The 20,049-nt window shown below is 41.2% G+C and overlaps 1 protein-coding gene across 1 annotated transcript in view; it reads right to left on the reverse strand.

The window, feature by feature from the left end:
- The window catches only part of Pde5a (phosphodiesterase 5A), a 129,893-nt gene that overhangs the window by 23,776 nt on the left and 86,068 nt on the right, over positions 1–20,049 (reverse strand). The window contains exons 12-14 of the mRNA XM_028760384.1: positions 12,712–12,858; positions 7,701–7,826; positions 5,923–6,017 (exon numbers count right to left, since the gene is read on the reverse strand). Of these exons, the coding sequence (XP_028616217.1) occupies positions 5,923–6,017; positions 7,701–7,826; positions 12,712–12,858 (368 nt within the window). The remainder of the gene's footprint in view (positions 1–5,922; positions 6,018–7,700; positions 7,827–12,711; positions 12,859–20,049) is intronic.

Below are 20,049 nucleotides of genomic sequence, written 5' to 3' on the forward strand. Positions count from 1 at the left end.
TTTTCCCTAGTGAGAACAGTTTCCATTTAGCAGGAGCCTGTAACATGGCAGGCATTGTGCTACCTGGTTTATTATTATTGTATCTCACTGTATAAGCACTGAATCAGAATCCTCACCCCCACCTCTTCTTTCAGCCACAGACAGATATAGTGTTTCCTTCGACCTTTAACAGGCTTGACACTGGTGCCAATCAGAAAGCTCTCTACCTTATCTTGGCCCACTCTGGGTACCTCTCATCTGACCCCATGGCTGGTGTCCACAGGAGTGAACTGTCCTCACACTGTCAGTGTAGGTGAGATAAGGCTGGGAACCACCTTTGACTAAGGGATGAGGGGACCTACTGCCTTCTGCCTTAAGGCTGAGTGGCTCCAGGTTTCCTTCCATAAGGTTCCTCCAAATCACCTCTGACAGAATTGAGTACCAGTTGCTCAAACATGTGCCTATCAGGATAATCTCTCTCTCCATCCGTCAGTCCAGGCCTTTCTTTCTGCTCCTGGGGGTCGGGTCATATTCACTAATAAACTAGGCATACACCAATTTTTTAATCTCAAATCAGGGTTTCAGAGGAACCTAGGCTGAGACTGTTACAAATGAGCATTTCTGCATGTGTTTTTAGATGACCAAATGTTCCGAGAGACTATGTCACTCTTTCAACGGTGATATAAACGACAGGCCTGGGGTTCAAGTATTCCTCGCATCGCCTTACACTGTGGTGGTGCCACAGGGCCCTACGCAGTGTCTACTCACTGACAGAGTTAGGAGCTGGTCCAGGAAATGCAGTTAGGTGGACAGAACACGAACCAGTTGGAACTTCAAACGTTCTTCACATTTTTTAGGTGAGGCAGAAAGAACTGCTTCACAGTAGAGACGATGTTTGTCTTGTGAGACAGACAAATGCCAAAATGTGTTTGTCTCTACTTACATTCTAAAAATACAAATTTGTGAATCAAGCAATGGGTGAAAATGTCTCGGATTTCCTGTTTATAAAAAAAAAAAAAATCACGAAACCGATGTACTCATGTCACCTCTATTTAAGGCCACATCAGAAGGTCCTATGCAAACCACTGCCGCTGTGGAACTCTGCCCACACTGACGTCAGTGAGCATTGCTGACTGCACAGTTTCTCTGCATTTTTCCTCTATCCTCCACAGACCTTGGTCTAGCTCGAACAGTGGCATTAGGAAATATACAAGAAACAGAAAGCCTTAGAAATTGATTCAAAAATACATGTCCTGTGAGGAAAAACAGTGCTGTCACCCAGGCTACCACGGATGTTCTTGACTCTGCCTGTCACGTGTGCAGGACCCTGGGTTGGAATCTCCACAGCTTTGTAACCTATGACTGCTTCTTCACGCTCATCACTTCACCATTGCTCCAGTTTTTCAGACTAGAAGTCGTGATTTTTTTTCTCCCCCCCTTGATACATATAACTCCCTTCCCTTCACGAAGTCAGCATCTTTCCTTTGGCCCCCTCCACTCAGTGTGACTGGCGGTTTATAACTGGCTTCTGGAGGCAGTTCTCTAATTGAGCTCTGTGGTTCTAATTTCAACCTACTTACCACGTGGTTCACGCTGTGACTTCTTCCTAGGAAATGTTCTTATTGCCTATGGCAACAGTTCCTTTTAACAAATCCTATCGATTTTACTACATGCTGCGTAGTGCTGCACCCCTCCCTGGAAGGAGCCATCTTGTGGCTCCTGCTTGTTTATTTTCTGGCTGGTCTACCACTACTGTTCTGTGAGGTGCCCACTTCACAGCATCCTGGAATGCCTTTGTACTCTTTCTGACAACCCACCCCCACTACAGATCTAGCTTTAGTCTCATTTTCTCTGTGAATAGTGGAGATGGACTATACTTTGCTCGGCCAATCTCCTTCTCTTATGGACATTTGAAGTCTACTGCATCAGATGACGCAGGACTTGGTAGATCATTTCTGTCACTGACATTTCAGGGGTCAGGAACTGCATTGTATATGTCACTAGCAAAGAACCAAAGCTCTAGCAATTATTCATTATGCACGAGCCCAACATATAGCATGATTTTTGATGAATCATTTTATAATCAATCACTGGACTTGAAACAAAGCTAATAAAACACACATGCACATCCTATGCTATAAACCACAGGTTTGATGCAGAAACTTTCTCTATGTAATATATGTTTTATAACTTCAAAAAGAGGGAATGTTTGTACGTTAGCTACTGTGTTCTAACCACCCACTCATTTTGTTTTATTGTTTTGAGGCAGAATTTCATGTAGCTCAGGCTAGCCTCACACATGCTATGTAACTGAGGTTAACCTTGAGCATTGCCTGATCATCCTGCCTCTGGCTCCTGAGTGTATCATCACCAAGTCTGGTCTCCATGGTGCTAGGGGTCAAAGCAGAGCTCTGTGCATGCTTATGCAAGCACTCTATCCACTGAACTGCAACCACAGTCAACACGAGCGCTCATGCTCACAGTTCACATCTGTCCAAGAGAATTCCTCCTTCCTTCTCATCACGAAGAGTCCATGGAAGCAGTGCCCTTAAATAGAGCACAGGATATCAGTGGACTCCCTGGTGACCTTAGTCTTCCTAATAAAGGAAGGAAGCAAGGAAGCCAACAATGGTCCAAGGGGATAGCCTCCTACCCTAGGAAAGCCTTACTTCAAAGTAGCTTCCTCAAAGTCATTTAAGAAGGAGGAAGATTTCAGTCTCCGATTCCTTCACCAATGAATATCACCTTTCTCTGACTAACTGCTCTTATTTCTGTACCTTCTTTTTATATTTTTTATTATCTGTCACTCTGGACATCTTATGGGATCTGGTACTGTATGCCTCTCTAGAAGAAATAACTTTATATGGAATGCTTACAGGACTTTTCCACCTCAAGTGTCCGCTTGACACATTAAGTGTCTCACTTACCAGTCCTACTTTAAGTACCGGTTATTACCAGTCAGGAAAGAAAATGTTTTGTTTTCCTGTACTCAAAGCACAGTGATGTGGGAAGAAATAAAAGTCTCTGAGCTACTTTAGTTTTTTCAAGAGTTACTACTTTGTGTGTATGAAAGTAAGATTCTACAATCTACGTGCCCCCACATCCTGCCCTCAAGACTCCAGACCCAGGAATTTTTACCTAGAGAGAAGATGCTATCTCTCCAGAGGTTCTTCTGAGTAATTTTTTTAGATGAACAAAATTTAATAGATTAAAAAATGGTTTAATTGTAACTATTTTTAAAGAATCTTGGTGTGAATCTAACCAAGCAAGTGAAAGATCTGTATGACAAGAACTTCAAGTCTCTGAAGAAAGAAACTGAAGATCTCAGAAGATGGAAAGATCTCCCATGCTCATGGATTGGCAGGATTAATATAGTAAAAATGGCCATCTTGCCATAAGCAATCTACAGATTAAATGCAATCCCCATCAAAATTCCAAATCAATTCTTCATAGAGATAGAAAGAGAAATTTGCAAATTCATTTGGAATAACAAAAAACCGAGGATAGTGAGAATTATTCTCAACAATAAAAGAACTTCTGGAGGAATCACCATGCCTGACCTCAAGCTGTACTACAGAGCAATAGTGATAAAACAAACAAACAAACAAACAAACAACTGCATGGTATTGGTACAGAGACAGGCAGGAAGATCAATGGAATAGAACTGAAGACCCAGAAATGAACCCACACACCTATGGTCACTTGATCTTTGACAAAGGAGCTAAAACTGTCCAGTGGAAAAAAGAAAGCATTTTCAACAAATGGTGCTGGTTCAACTGGAGGTCAGCATGTAGAAGAATGCAAATCAATCCATTCTTATCTCCTTGTACAAAGCCCAAGTCTAAGTGGATAAAGGACCTTCACATAAAACCAGATACACAAAAACTAATAGAAGAGAAGGTGGGAAAAACCTTGAATACTTAGGCACAGGGGAAAAGTTCCTGAATAGAACACCAATGGCTTATGCTCTAAGATCAAGAATTGACAAATGGGACTTCATAAAATTGCAAAGCTTCTGTAAGGCAAAGGACACTGTCAATAGGACAAAATGTCAACCACCAGATTGGGAAAAGATCTTTACCAATCCTACATCGGATAGAGAGCTAATATCCAATACATACAAAGAACTCAAGAAATTAGTCTCCAGGCAACCAAATAATCCTATTAAAAATGGGGTACAGAGCTAAACAAAGAATTCTCAATTGAGGAAATTCGAATGGCCGAGAAGCACTAAAAAAATGTTCAATATCCTTAGTCATCAGGGAAATGCAAGTCAAAACTACCCCGAGATTCCACCTCACACTAGTGAGAATGGCTAAGATTAAAACCTCAGGTGATAGTAGATGCTGGCGAGGGTGTGGAGAAAGAGGAACACTCCTCCATTGTTGGTGGGATTGCAAGCTGGTACATCCACTCTGGAAATCAGTGTGGTGGTTCCTCAGAAAATAGGACATAGCATTACCTGAGGACCCAGCTATACCACTCCTGGGCACACACCCAGAAGATGCTCCAACATGTAACAAGGACACATGCTCCACTATGTTCATAGCAGCCTTATTTACAATAGCCAGAAGCTGGAAAGAACTCAGATGTCCTTCAACAGAAGAATGGATACAGAAAATGTGGTACATTTACACAATGAAATATTACTCAGCTATTAAAAACAATGAATTCGAGAAATTCTTAGGTAAATGGGTGGAACTAGAAAATATCATCCTGCGTGAGGTAACAAAATCACAGAAGAACACTCATGGTACATACCCACTGATAATTGGATATTAGTACAAAAAGCTCGCACTATCCAAGATACAACTCACAGACCACATGAAACTCATGAACAAGGAAGACCAATGTGTGGGTGCTTTGGCCCTTCTTAGAAGGGGTAACAAAATACTCATGGGAGCAAATATGGAGACAAAGCATGAGACAGAAACTGAGGGAGGGCCATCCAGAGACTGCTCCACCTGGTTATCCATCCCTTGTGCAGTCACCAAAGGTAGACACTGATATGGATGCCAGGAAGTGCATGCTGACAGGAGCCTGATATAGCTGTCTCCTTAGAGGTGTGCCAGAGCCTCAAATATACAGAGGTGGATGCTCACAGCTAACCATTGAGCTGATCATGGAGTTCCCAATGGAGGAGTGAGAGAGAAGACTGAAGGAGCTGAAAGGGTTTGCGGCCCCATGGAGACAGCAACAATACCAACCAACCAGAGTTCCCAGGGTCTAAACCACCAGCCTGGGAGCACAGAGGGAGAGACCCATGGCCCCAGCTGTATATGTAGGGGAGGATGACAGTGTCAGGCATAGGTGGGTGAGGAAGTCCTTGGTCCAGTGAAGGCTGGACGCCCCAGTGTGAGGGAAATCATGGGTGGGGAGGTGGGAATGGGAGGGTAGGTGGGGGCATATCCTCATAGAAGCAGGAAGAGGGGGGATGGGATATGGGGTTCCTAGGTGGGGAGAAATGGAGAAAGGGGATTACATCAGAAATGTAAATAAAATATCCAATAAAAAATTTAAAAAGAATAAAAAATAAATTAATTTTAAAAAGAATTTAAATGAGAATAGAGTTGCAAATTTTTCTTATTTTTCACTTACATAGAGCAACAAGAGAGCAATTTCTCCAAAAAAAAAAAAAAAAAAAAAAACCAGGATATGTACTAATAACATGTTGTTCCTTTCTGAAATAGGCAGGGAGTAATAGCTATGTGCATGTATGGACTGACTTGAACTTCAGGCCTGAAATGTAATCAGTACAGTATGATATCTGCATTCATTTCCCGTTTTCCTTAGACCTAGCCAGACTATGTAAAGAAACTTGGCCAATTTACTCTTTGTATTCTTCATCTCATTTTTTTTTTTTTTGGTAGCTTTAACTTAAAAAAGTACAGTTCAGTAATGCAGAGGAAACATTTTCTTGTTTTGTTGGCAAAGCCATCTTACCGCTGTATGTATGAGTTGTTCACACCACGATGATCCAAATCATGGCTTAAAGCAGCAATCAGCAACGCAAGTATCTCCAGATCCGTCAACTTGTTCTGTGTGCAAAGGCATTGAAGGAAAGAGATAAAGCGTGGGGCAGGGCGTTCTCCTACGACTTCTCAGGATTCCTTCCTGTACTTGTGTGTGGTCTCAGAGCGCTCTCCAGACATTCTACTCTGCAGGTGACCGTTCATGTTGTCATTCACAATGAGCTACTATGAATGTCACGGAACAACAGAAAGAATTGAAATGCTTCAAAAATGAATAATCTGGGAACAGTAAGCTGACTCAGAGGATAAAAGTGCTTGCTATATAGACAAGCTTGGTAACAGGGGTTCAGGTCTGGTAACAGACAGAGGCAGGACATACCCATCTCCTGAGGTTGTCCTCTGACCTCTACACCTGTGCCATGATATATACACACATCAGCACATACTGACACTACATAATTTTTTAAGTAAAAAAAGAAAAAGAACACTCTATGCACCCATAGTTAATGTCATGAATCTTATGTTTACGTATGTGGAATGATTGCAACACACTTTAATATTTTTTCTTTTGTTTTGCTCCCTATGATCTGCTGCTATACTGCTAAGTAACTGAAACAACATGACTATTAAATAAAATAGTAGAAATGGAATTACTGGAAAAAAATGGCTTTCAAACCTTGCATAACATGTTTCTAGGCTATGTATCAGTTATGTTTGAGTGCTTGTCATTTATATCATTCACAGTACTATGCCGGTCGTCAGTGACACAGTATATGAAACACAAGTTAAACGGCCAGACTCCTCTAGCCTATGGAAATGCCCAGCGCCGTCAGCTCTGGAGCATGTGTAAGACGGTCATCTTGTTCTTCATCACAAGAAGCACAGGCGGCTTTTTGTAGTGGTAAAATCCTAAGACTCATGGCCAACCCAAGGGAAGCTTACCCTTTCCTTAGAAAATTTCCTATACGGTAAAATAACTGCTGTGTTATTTTGTATGGCTTCTTAGACAATGGTTCTGCAATCAAACCCAAGGCTTTACACATGGTATTCCAGTGTTTGATCACTAAGGCGAACCCAAGCCTAGTCATTTCTTTAAAAACCAGCCACTTAAAATGTATAACCTATGAAAGGAGGATATTTGACAGAGAATAATATTTTTTAAATTTATGCTTGAAACTGGGAGTCTCTGAATTTGAATTATGTAGTAGACGCCTAGGATAGCCTACTTAGAATGACTAGTCAGTTCCCTCTGAAGATGGACTCTAAGGACAGAGATAGAATAGGATGTGGTTGGAAATGGATATTTTGTGTGTTTTCTACACTGATCTTCCTTTTACTTTGGCTCTGATCAAGGCACGTGAAACAAACCCTGTCTGAAATAGCATTAATAGAAGCGACAGCCCTCCACACAGAGTCTGAAGGGCAGTGAGCTCATCTATGATGGCATTTGGTGGTTCTTGAGTTAATTCTACCATGGAGCAGTTGACCGTGAGATGAGACATGTAATGTTTTTCTTTCACGGTCTTCCTCTGATGGAAATATTTATTTGCCCAAGGATTACTAAAATGTAACATGACGTTAGGGGATTTTACTAAGTAACATTTATTACAAATCAAAGAAAGTTAGTGGCCAACTATTGTGCTGTGCTAATTGAGTCATTATTTGGTAAATTATTCGATCACTATAATAATTTGAAAAGATACACTGTCGGTTCCACTGAGCAGGAATCTGAGTGGCTCCGTGAAGTACCTGAATCTTGCCTGCTTTCAGGGCAGCAAACATGCATTGTGCCGTGTTAAAGGCATGTCTCCAATTGTGGTAGGCAACGTTCTTCCGATAATTCTTCTTAACACTTAAAATCCATCTGCAGAGAACCTGTAAGAAGTGAGCGTAAGAAGAGAAAGTAATGGCCAAGTTAGTCACACGTTTTCTAAGTTCCAGGTACCCTGCAGTGTTCAAGTTCAATCCCTACAAACATGAGGGAGGCACAGATGACCATTCTGATCATTTTACAGAGAAATAAACCAACTCTCAAACAGGCAACCTGTGATTGGTGGTTGTTCATTAGGGGTGGGGCCAGAATTAAAATATTGCCATTGCAACAAAAACCTACCAAGCAGACCTAGTTAAGTTAGATAATAATAGGTAACATCTCAAAGACAGGTATTTTGTCATAGGTAGGACACCAACTACCTTTATAAAAAAAATACTTCCCTGTCATTGTTAGAATCCAGAGTCATATGTGCATGGATGTCAGGGAATGAGTTCTCTCATGTTCTCGTGTTGTGCACTTGTGAAGGTATTTAGTCCAAAGATCTAAGCTGGGCTGGGACTGACATATCTAGCTCAAGTTTCAGGACAAACTAGAATTACAGATATTAATGCCTTCTTCATTAGATCTTTATAGTGTAGGTTCTGCCTGATGCACTTGATGCCTGGCTAGCAAGAAATCAAAATTTGAAGATACTGTATAAATCTCCTGGGACACATAAGGAAAAAAATTATTTTAAAACATGGGAAGTGGGAAAAAGGCAAAATTGCCCAAGCAAGTCTTCCAAGTTGGATTTAATTTAACTTCTAAGGGGAATATTAAATAAAACCCTCAGGGACTCATGATCTGAGCATGGTGATTCTGCTTGTGTTATCAGTCTGCTTCTCTTAAAAATCTCAATGATTTACTACGTTTTTGTAGAAGCAAGCATGCACTTTCTTTGAGTGTGTCCGTGGGGATATCGAAAACTCAAAGAGCATCGCCTTGGGATTGGTAAAAATACACGGGAAAAGAATGGCAAGTGTCCATCCTTGTGACTGATTGGCTCTGGGGGCTGAGTGGGAACCTCCCCCCTGTTGATAGAAACTGCTCAATCACAGGGGACTTGGCATGATCCCTTTTCTCCAGAAGACCTTTTCTTATAGTTCTCGGTTCAGTTCACAGGGAATTCCACCCCAAAGAACCTTGGGATCTCTGAGCTTTGGGCCCTGGGAGCTGCCCTAGCGTAAGTACATTTGTGTGCCCACAGTGGGTGTGTTCTCCCTGAGCCTGGACATCTCAGGACTAGTCTCCTTACTCTGGACATTTCTGAACAGTCAAACAGTGCGAAGATAACAGATCAGCCACAGCAGGAGGATTTTAAAAGAAAGCCACAAGTTTTACTTTGATGTGTTTTGAGAGGACGAATTGGCATCATGTAGAAAACTATTTGTGATTAATTAAAGCAGCAAGAAAAATAATCAGGAAAACTGCAAATTCGGTGCCTGCAAACATCTTTCACTAGTTCAAAAATGTAAAGGTGTTGCTATTGAATTATGTATACATACCCTGCAATTGAAATAAATTTAGGAATTTATTTAGGAATTTGATAAAACGTATGAGGCTTGGAGCTTTTTGAGGATGGGCCCCTCTTGTCACAGCACATTGCACCCCATCTCCTGAGTCTCTGGGGGAGGGAGAACTGTTGCAATAGCTCCTGCTTAGGCTCTGAAACACAGTTCAGGTTAACTCTCAGTGAAGAGGCTTGGTTGGTAGTTGATAATACTCCTTGAGGAAGGCCAAAGACTGCCTGTGACAAGGGACAGTCTTAAAGACAGTCTCAAGGGTACAGTTACTGCCAGGAGGGGAAGATGAAGGACCTAGGCACAAGTTAAGAAAGGAGGAGACTCACGGACCCCAGAAGTCATTGTCACCATGCAGTGATCACAAACTCACTGCTACGCCTGCCTACTTCTAATCCAAGGAGGATAACATTTCCCCTCTTCCTATCTCCTCTTTCCAAACCAAACTGACCCAAACCCTAAAGCTGCTTGCCCTGTCACTGGGCATTTTTCTTTTTCTGAAAACCCCCAACTCCAATAGCTGCTCACAGACTTGCTGAGCCTGTGTGGGCTCTGGATCTCCCCCTCACAAAGCCTGACTGAGGTCTCTCTCCCTCTGTTCCTGGCAGTGCTGAGATCCACAAATTACCGTCCCTGCGATTTCTCTCAAACTCCAGTAAAAGGATCCTCAAGTTTCTGAGTCCGTTTAAAAATTCATTTTCTATGTGACTAAGAAATTGAAGAAAGGACCTGTTCCCCAGTGACAGTGACAGAGGTATAGCAAGCAAGGGCAGCTCAGGGGACAGAGACAGAAAGGACAGAAGTGGAAATACAATCAACAAGTGTTGTCTTAATAAAGTGGAAGGTTTCAGAGGTCAGTAACAGGCCATGGAAGGTTTCAGAGGTCAGTAACAGGCCATGGCTGCCGTCAGCATAAATTAATACTGAAGATTTGTTGTTCAGTGTGAGTCGTCTTGGTAGGGGCATCCCCTCTAGCAAGGAATTTTATTTTTCTCCATCTAAAATTATATTGACAATAAAACCTGAAATAAAGGAGAAGACCAGATAGTAGGGCAGGAAATTTAACCATAATAATCCTAACGCCCAGGTTGACGTTGCCCAGAATAAATGTAAACAAATACGGTTTGGTTTTGTTTTCATTTAAGTTATTTAGCCCATGGAGCGCCCATATTCCATAAAAGTCTTTCACCTTGTTAAAGGTTTATGTAAAGGAATTAAAATCTTTTAATCCCACTCCCCCCCATCTTGTTCAACTTTTCTGCAAATCTATTAATCTCATCCACCTGGTAAAGCTTTTGTTTATCCAAAGGGGCTCCTGTTCCTGTGTCAAGGAGCGGCCCATCCCTTTCCTGACCCTTTTAAAACCAACCAGTCCCAAAGACAGTGAAGCCAGAATGGCCAGTGGGGAAAATACACAGTCAGCATCTGCATTAGAATAATACCTAGTGCACTCCTTGCCCTGGTATGGTATATGGCCTAGTCTGCATCTCCACTTTTTTGCAAAAAGAAATTGTCTTGCCTGGCTACTTTACTCATGTGTTTCTTTGAGAGACACTGACATTATCTATGTTTGTTTCTTTTACATTCAGATAGAGGTTAAATAAAAAAAAAAAGAAAAGAAAAGTTGGTGAGGAGTATTTTTCCTATGGGTAAGAATTCAAGGAAATGATTGCTAGAGAAACTGAGTGAGAATCTGCATTACTCAGTCCTCAAATGCTACCTACCTATCAGCCAAGCAAAATCAACAAAGAGTGTCACAAAAAAAAATCGCATTCCTGTGTTCTAGCCAAGCCATTGGAGTAGAGTCATTGTTAGTTACAGATGTGGACACTCCAGGAACACATGGATTTGATCAAGGTATTAAGTAAAACTGTGATCCACATGTAGTGTAGGGCTTCTAACTCCAGATGTGAACTTACCACATTCATGGAGCAAATTTCTTCTCCCTCTCTTTCTCCCTCTTCCTCTCCCTCTTCTTCTTCTCCTTCTTCTTTTTAAGATTTATGTATTTTATGTATGTGACTACACTATCACTATCTTCAGACACACTAGAAGAGGGCACTGGATCCCATTACAGATAGTTGTGAGCCACCATGTGGTTGCTGGGAACTGAACTCAGGACCTCTGGAAGAGCAGTCAGTGCTCTTAACCTCTGAACCCCACGGAGCAGACTTTGAAAGTGAGTCCTATCTTGTAAAGTGGAGAAATTTGATGGTGATTTAGTCAAATTTTGTCTAAAGGTGGAATAATTGATGCACTCTCAATATCTGTGGATTAAGAGGAATAGTACAAGCACACGTAATATACACAAACATGTAATGTACAGATGCATAGATAACTCACACGGACTCCCACAGGGTAACAACATCATTTACTCTAAGAGGTGTGGAAACTGAGGCGTCCGAGATAAACGGCCAGAGTGAATTTGTGCTGATCAAGAGAGCTATGATTGACATCCCTGACATTTCTACTGCATGCTGGTTTGGGTTCTTCACCTGTGAATGGGACTTATTCACAAGAGCTTGTTGGAATAATTGAACATGATATCCCTTAACTAACACCCAGACAAGAGCTCTGGGTGTTATCATTAGCCTATTTATATTTTTGGTTTTCATCTAAAAAAAAAAGTAATATAAACTTTGGTTAAATTTAAAAACATAATTAGATTGGGGTCTCTAAGAACACAAACAACACCTTACTAACCTTAGTAATATTCATCCTTAGTTTTCTTTCCATACCATGAGGTCTCTGAGAGCATGGTCAACTCATCTTTGGAATCACACAGAACACTGAGTAACTTTTCACCATACGAATTAATTAATGGAAGGCTAAGTAATGAAAACCTTGAAGACCTGTAAATGTTTAGATAGGAAATCTATATTTGGAGACTGGCTCTTATTTCTGCTCCACAGATGACGTTGTTTGAGGAGTCTGGCCCTACAACAGGCACCTTTGGCCCTGGTCCATTCTGCATTGTTAGTTATAACCCTGGCAATGACATTACTTCCCTGCTTTGAACTCTTAAGTGAGTCACCCCTGGTGCCAGGACAGCCAGGACAGTGCTCTTTGATGGCTTACCAGTCTATGTGTTCCACTGCTCATCTTTCCAGTTGCTTCTCTGGCCACCCTCCCCCTTGACCCGTGTCCTACCCTGAATCTCCTGCTACCTGATTTTGCACTATTGCCATTGCTTTGAGTAAGATCCTCATGCATTCTTCAACCTGGTGCCTGATACATGGCAGGAATCAAAAAGATGTATCTTTAATGACTGATGGTTTACCTTAGGCAATAATATGCTAGTCAGTAAAACTGAAAACCCCCATTATATGTTGGTGGTCAGATCCAATTCTCTGTCTTATACACACATGAGTACACACATGTACACACACACACACACACACACACACACACCCCACTGCCTTCCTACCTCATGTTTCATCTGGAAGTTCTGCACAAGGTTGAGATCAGTGAACATCCGAATTGTACACAGCGCTGTTTCCAAATCAGACAGCTCAAAGTCACTGAAGCTGAAGTCAGTAATTTTAAGGGTTTGGGCAGACGGTACCACAGCAGCCTTATTAAAAAAGAGAAGAAAATGAAATAAAGCTATGAATTAAGATTGCAGTTATTCATAATGCCTTCTTAATTTTCCTATAGGGAAACAGAAGATCTCTTTTATTTTATCTTTCCTTTCACTATTGCTTCAGTATCAAATTATTCAATATTTCAAATTTGGACATGGAATCTTTCCTTAAGTGACAGTCTGTTAAATGTTTGTTCTCCAGCCTAGCAATATTGGGCTGTCTTAGGTTTTCTATTGCTGTTGTAAAACACCATGACCAAAAGCAAGTTGAGGTAGAGAGGTTTATTTCATCTTACAGCTTGTGGTTGGTCCATCATGTAAGGAAGACAGGGACAGAACTCAAGGTAGGAACCTGGTGGCAAGAACTGACGCAGAGGCCATGGAAGAGTGCTGCTTATTGGAACGGTCTTTACGGCTTGCTTAGCCCACCTTCTTACAGCATGGCTTCAATAGTGGCACTGCCCACCGTAAGTTTACCCCAGCACATCAATCATCAATCAAGAAAAGGCACCAGTGGCTTGCCCACAAGACAATCTGGTCATGGTGGGGCATTTTTTTAAATTGAGGTTCACTCTTCCCAAATGACTCTAGCTCAAGCTTATAGAAAGCTAGTTAGCACACGGGAGGCGGTGGAATATTTTAGAAGCAGACCCAATGAGATTATTGGAAGTATGCCCTAGAATACGTGACTTTGAAGCCTTCTTTTCCTCTTTTGTTTTCTGGATGTCAGGGAACAAGCCTCTGCGAGGCTTCTCCCATAATGTACTACGTGAACTCCAGTCCCCCAAAAGCAGTGGAGGCAACTTGATTACATAGTACAAACTCTGAAAAAATAAGCCCACACAAACGTCCTCATTTTCTGTTGGTTACCTCCAGTATTTTGTCAAGCAATGGCAAACTGCAATATACTAGAAATCTTTATCACAGGACCCTCCCACACTTTTTATACTGAGTCACATGGGGTTAGCATGATTCCAGGCAGGTGAAAGAAGAAAGAGGCTTGTGCAACTATGAGATTGCACTTCAAACAGTAAGCAGCACAGAGGATCCCTGTAGTCTGGCTCTTTTAAACCTCTCTGATCTTATTCATTTCACAGATTGAACTATCTGAACTATTCCATCGATGAAGGCAAGCGGTTACTAAGGTAAGGATAATGGTCCAAGCAATGTACATTTCATTCATACAAAAACCTTATGGATACGATGTGTCCATTTCTCTAGCCACACCAACAGAAGCACAGAGGGGTTGGGTAAGGGATAAAGATTGGTTTCCATGACAGTATGTTGCATAGCTCAGATTGGGACTTATTGCTACTCTGTAGAGTCTACAATGTAGACTAAAGGTGATTATCACCCAAGCTTGAACATGACAATCACCTACCCCACCAACCAAACAAACAAACAAAGCACTTGCTTGGGAATTTCATTACAGGTGGCTTTGGGAAGCTGGGTCTGCTTGTATTTTGGAAGGAGTGGCTCTGTGTTTTGTGTTTTTATTTTTTAATTGAAATCTTTGGCTTTGGTTTTATAGTTATTTAACTATAGCAAGCACCTGGGGCGTCTTCAAAGATAGCTTGCTGTTTTTCATCAATCTCTTCTCCTTTGTACCTTCTGCTTCTATGGGCTACCACTCTTGATAAATTCCTCTAGGGCACAGTTATACTCGAGCCTTCTCTCGGAACATCTGTTAAATGGCATCAAAGACTGTAAATTTGTTTCATGTTTTCTTCGCTTTTCTATTTACTAGCATAAATACTTATTAAGAGTAAACAAATGGAAGGGAGTTAAAATCTTATTCACTTTGCTTAAAGTGGCAACAGTTTTCACATTATTTAAAATTGGGCCTCCTATGAAGCTCAGGCTAGTCCAGAACTCATGACCTTCCTGCCTTGTCCTCGCCACTATAGGTATCATAGGCATGCACCAAGATTCTTCTGTTCGTGTTGGAGCAGCCCTGTGAGGGCTAAATCACCTAATCTGTCAAAATTACCTAATCTGTTATGCAATTTGCATATTAGGGAAATTAAAAAAAAAAAACCAACCACATGACTTCGAACCCTTTCTAAAGGATCAATGAGACAGTCATTGGCCAAGGAGCCCTGGCTGCCTCATTGCTCTTCGGCTTCTCCTGAACTTGTACAGTGCCCTAATCCTTCAACCATAGATCATGTAGTCTATGGGCAAGCAATTAAGTGTTACTAAGTGTGTTAGCCTAATCAGGCTGAGAGTAACTTGATAAAAAGAGCCTTTTATTTATTGAGAAAAGAAATATTAAGAGTGGAATCAGTTGCCAAACCCTTTAGGTTTCTTAGTGTCCAGATGTCACTATCCTATCTGACCTTCAACTTTCCTGAACTAGAGCCATCAAAAGGCTAAAGTCTCTCAGCGCTACTAAAAGCCACATAGCTCCTATACCTCAGAAGTTATTTCTCCTGCTCTTAGTGGCTGCCATGTTCCACCTCACACACACCAGACTTGTTCCCTTCTCTAAGACTCTTTCCAGAAGACAAAAAAAAAATCACAATAAAATAGTCCTTCTATAAAGCCAGTTCCATGGACTGATGTGCGGCCTGAAACAGGGAAGACAACGGAAAATGTTTAGAAAAAGGTCTCATTGTTTACAGTGGCTTCCAGCATCAGAGATGGAACAACTCCAGTTGGGGAGGAAACAGATAGCAGCTGCTCTCCTTAACCACAATCACCAGACAGGAGAACAGATGGTTTATTCTTAGGGCATCATTTTTCTTACAACAAGACATTTTCTTCTTTCCTTCAAAGTATATCCTACCAACTGCAGGAAAGGTGGCCCGCACAGCCCAGGCCTCTCCTCTGTGTATGGATACTCTACCTCTCTGGCTAAGAAAAAAGCAGCTTCCTTTCCTCCTTCATTTACAACCACTCCACAGCACAAGCAAACTCCATGAACTGACCCAGCACAGACACGCAAACATTTTCCATGAGAGCCTCGTTGGCACTGAAATGCGGTTCAGAACTTGGATCGGTCACTAAGGAGACATGAGAAAGTCAGAAATCCCTTAAAACAATTCCTTAAGCATGATATAAAAGGTCAACTTCCTATTTGTTTTTTCTTACTATTTTAGAAGATAAAATATTCTACATCTTCCTAATAAATAGTAGAGACCGAAATGTGTGGTGTTTGAAGGCAGGGCAGTTAGGTACAACTTCCAGAGCTGTTGGTCACAGCTGTATGCATTAGAATTTAGAAAGTGGGATGCCAGCCAGGGGAAAAGGTAGGCTAAATGCAGATCTCCACCTCTTTCTTCCTGTGATCCTAATGCTCTAGTCTCATTTCACGCTCTGTATCAGACCACCTGCCGCAGCCTCTCCTCCCACCCTATCCACTGCCCCCATCTCTAGGGAATCACACAGACCCTCTCTTCCAACATTTCTTTCCTCTTCTTATCCCAACACCCAACCCCAGTAGGCTCCCAGTAGGTTTCTTTTCTAGAACCCACCAGCCAAGCCTGCCAGAGAAGCAAACAGGCCAGCAAAGGAGGTAGGCAAGCTTCAGATCTCCACACTTCCTGGTCTTTTCTAAATCTAATTCCCCAGTCTCATCCCCAGCTCTGAGGCAGACTGCCTGTTATGTCCAATTCTCACTCCCTGCACTCATTCACAGGGAACTAAGGAGATCTTGGTGGAACACTCTGCTTTCCTCCCTCCTGTAGACCCCCTCAGATCCTCTCTAGCCCATCCCCATTCCTAAGTGTGAGCTCCCAAAACCTAGATACACATTTTGTCCTGAACTTCCTGTGGCCACACCTATCAACATCACCAGAATAATTCCTTACCAGGCAACACATAGCCACCATAGTCTCCTAAGAGCCAGACCAGGCAAGAGAAACTAAGAAACAAAACACCCACCCAACAAAGACAAGACCAGAGACCAGCACCCAGAATTACAATCACTTCAAACCCAGATGCCTGGACATCAGCATAAAAATACAATCAAAACCATCCAGGACAATGTCTCCACCAGCGCTCAGTGACTTCACCACAATAGACCCCCTGAATTGCAGCATAGCTGAAGCACAAGACGAAGACCTTAAAATAGCCTTGATGACTATGACAGAGGTCCTTAAGGAGGAAATGAATGAATCCCTTAAAGAAATCTATGAAAACACAAACAATAAAATGGAATAAATAAAAACAGTTCAAGACCTTAAATTAGAAAGTCAATAAACAAAACTAAACAAAACCCTACCCAAACTGAGGAAAATCTGGAAATGAAAACTTTAGGAATTCAAAGAGGAACTCAGAGGCAAGCCTCACCAACAGAGTACAAGAACTAGAAGAGAGAATTTCAGGCATTAACACAGGAGAAAAGAAATGGAAACCTCAGCCAAAGAAAATGTGAAATCTAAAAACCAAAACAAAGCAAAAATCCATGTACAAAGCATCCAGAAAAATCAGAGACACTATGAAAAAACCAAATCTAATAATAATAGGAATAGAAGAAGTGGAGAAACCCAGATCAAAAAACCAGAAAATATTTTCAACAAAATCATAGAAGAAAATGTCCCTAATCTAAAATGGAGGTGCTTATCAAGGTATAAAAAGCATACAGAACACCAAATAGACTAGTCCGGAAAAGAAATTCCAATTGACACATAATAATAAAACACTAAAACATACAAACAAAGAAAAAATATTAAAAGCTGCAAGGAAAAGAGACCAAGTAACACATAAAGTCAGACCTATTAGAATAACACCTGACTTCTCAATGGAGACTCTGAAAGCCAGAAGGACCTGGACACATGTTCTACAGAATCGCAGATGGTAACCCAGAATAATATACTCAGTGAAATTTTCAATCACAAAAGATGGAGAAAATAAGACATTCCACAATAAAACCAAAGTTAAACAATATCTATCTACAAATCCTAAAGAGATTAACCATGCACAGACCAGCAAACACACACACACACACACACACACACACACACACACCCCAAAATAAAATAACAGGAATCAACAAACACCGAGATCTCCCACTGATATCTCTCAACATCAATGGTCTCAATTCCCCAATTAAAAAACCATAGACTAACACGATGAACGAAAAATCGTCCATCCTTCTGCTTCATCCCAGGAACACACCTTACTTTCAAGTATTAACATCACTTTAGGGTAAAAAGATAGAAAAAGTTATTCCAAGTAGACTGACCCGAGGCAAGCTGGTATAGTCATTTTAATATCTGACTTAAAACCAAAACTAATCAGAAGAAATAGGAAAGAACTTAGGCTTCTAAAGAAAAATCTACCAAGAGGACATTGTAATTCTTAACATCTAAGCCCCAAACACAAGGAAGCTCAAACGAGTAAACGAGTAAAATAACACTACTAAAGCTTAAATTACAAACTGACCCTCACACATTGACAACAGGAGACTTCAATACCCAACTTTAACCGACAAGTAATCCAGACAAACACTAAACAGACAGATGCTGAAGCTAATGATGATATAAACCAGTATTATAAACAGATATTTACAGAACATTCCATCCAAATATAAGAGAATACACCTTCTTCTCAGGATTTCATGGAACTTCCTCCAAAACTGACCACATACTTGGACACAAACCAAATATAACAGATACAAGAAGACTGGAATAACATCTTGCATCCTATCTGAAAACCAGAGATGAAAGCTGGCTATTAACAACAGAAACAACAAACTGGACAACTCACTACTGAGCAAAAAAAATGGGTCAAGACAAAAATTAAGAAAGAAATTAAAAACTTTCTAGAATTTAATAAAACTGAAAACACAACAAATCCAAAATTAATGGACACAATGAAAGTGATTCTGAGAGGCAAGTTCATAGTACTGTGTCTACATAAAAAAAAATTGGAGAAATCTCATATTAGTAACTGAAGAGCACAGCAGAAAGAAATGTTCAGTATCCTCAGCTATCTCAAAACTACTCTGAGTTTCATGTTACATCTGTCAGAATGGCTAAGATCAATGAAACAAATGGCATCTCATGCTGGAGAGTCTGGGGGGGGTAAGAGGAACACCCTCCATTGCTGGTGGGAATGAGAATTTGTACAGCTACTATGGAAATCAGTATAGTTATTCCTCAGAAAGTTAAGAATCAATCCATCCAGATCCAGCTATAACCACTCTTGGGCATAAAACAAAGGGATGCTTCATCTTACCAGAGAAACAAGCTTAACAATGGTTATTCCTGCAACAGTCATTGTAAAAGGAATTTTAAAAGTGGCAGTATTTCTCTATCCCCAGCTATCCTAGATGAGACAGAATCTACTAGAATTATATAATCAAGCTTTATTGCACAATACCTGGGCAGTCATTGATTTATTCTAATTCTCTAAGCTAATCTGGTTATCTCCCAGCCAAAATTCCTGAGATACTTGCATTTTAGTATCGGTCTGGCTTTCTGGGCTTCAGGTATGTTCTCCCATGATGTCTCCCTGACTCCTTCCTCATGGCCAATTCTCATCCCCCACCCCCCTCTCCCTTCTTCTCTTCTTCCCTCTCTCCCTCCCTTTCCCTCTCCCCCTCCCTTGTCTGGCAGAAGTTCTGCCCTATTCTCTCTTCTGCCCAGCCATTGGCTGGTTAGCCTTTATTGACAAGTCAGAGAATAAATGGGAAGCAATGTTTATACAAACTTGAAACAGGAGACACTTAGAATAAGCATTACAGTGCCATGTCCAGATCGCAACAAGATATAGGGGCAGAGAAACCAGCATTCAACCATAAAGAAGTCAAGCTGGTGGCTACCTAGAGCCCTCACCTCTGTATACTAACATCTTTGATACAGGAAGGTACTCTGCAAGCTATCAAAGGAGAAATGTAAACACAGAGATATTGAACTGGAAAAGCCAGGAGTGGGCCCAGGCCATCTATGTGTTACAAAGAGCTTTCCAAATGATTCTGATGGATGTAAAAACTGTTAGAGGCACTATATTAGGAGAGGCCATCTGTAATGACATATTTGCCTGGTCACTGTGGCTATCTTCAATGAAATGCCTTTTTATGGATCTAGTGGTAACTGCCATGCTGTGTCTAATGGGCAGAGACCACAAGGTCAGCTAGCTGCTTTCTCCTGCTTCAGACACACACACACACACACACACACACACAGAGAGAGAGAGAGAGAGAGAGAGAGAGAGAGAGAGAGAGAGAGAGAGAGA

This window comes from Grammomys surdaster, unplaced genomic scaffold (assembly GCF_004785775.1).
Source record: "Grammomys surdaster isolate TR1022 unplaced genomic scaffold, NIH_TR_1.0 126531, whole genome shotgun sequence".
Taxonomy (NCBI): domain Eukaryota; kingdom Metazoa; phylum Chordata; class Mammalia; order Rodentia; family Muridae; genus Grammomys; species Grammomys surdaster.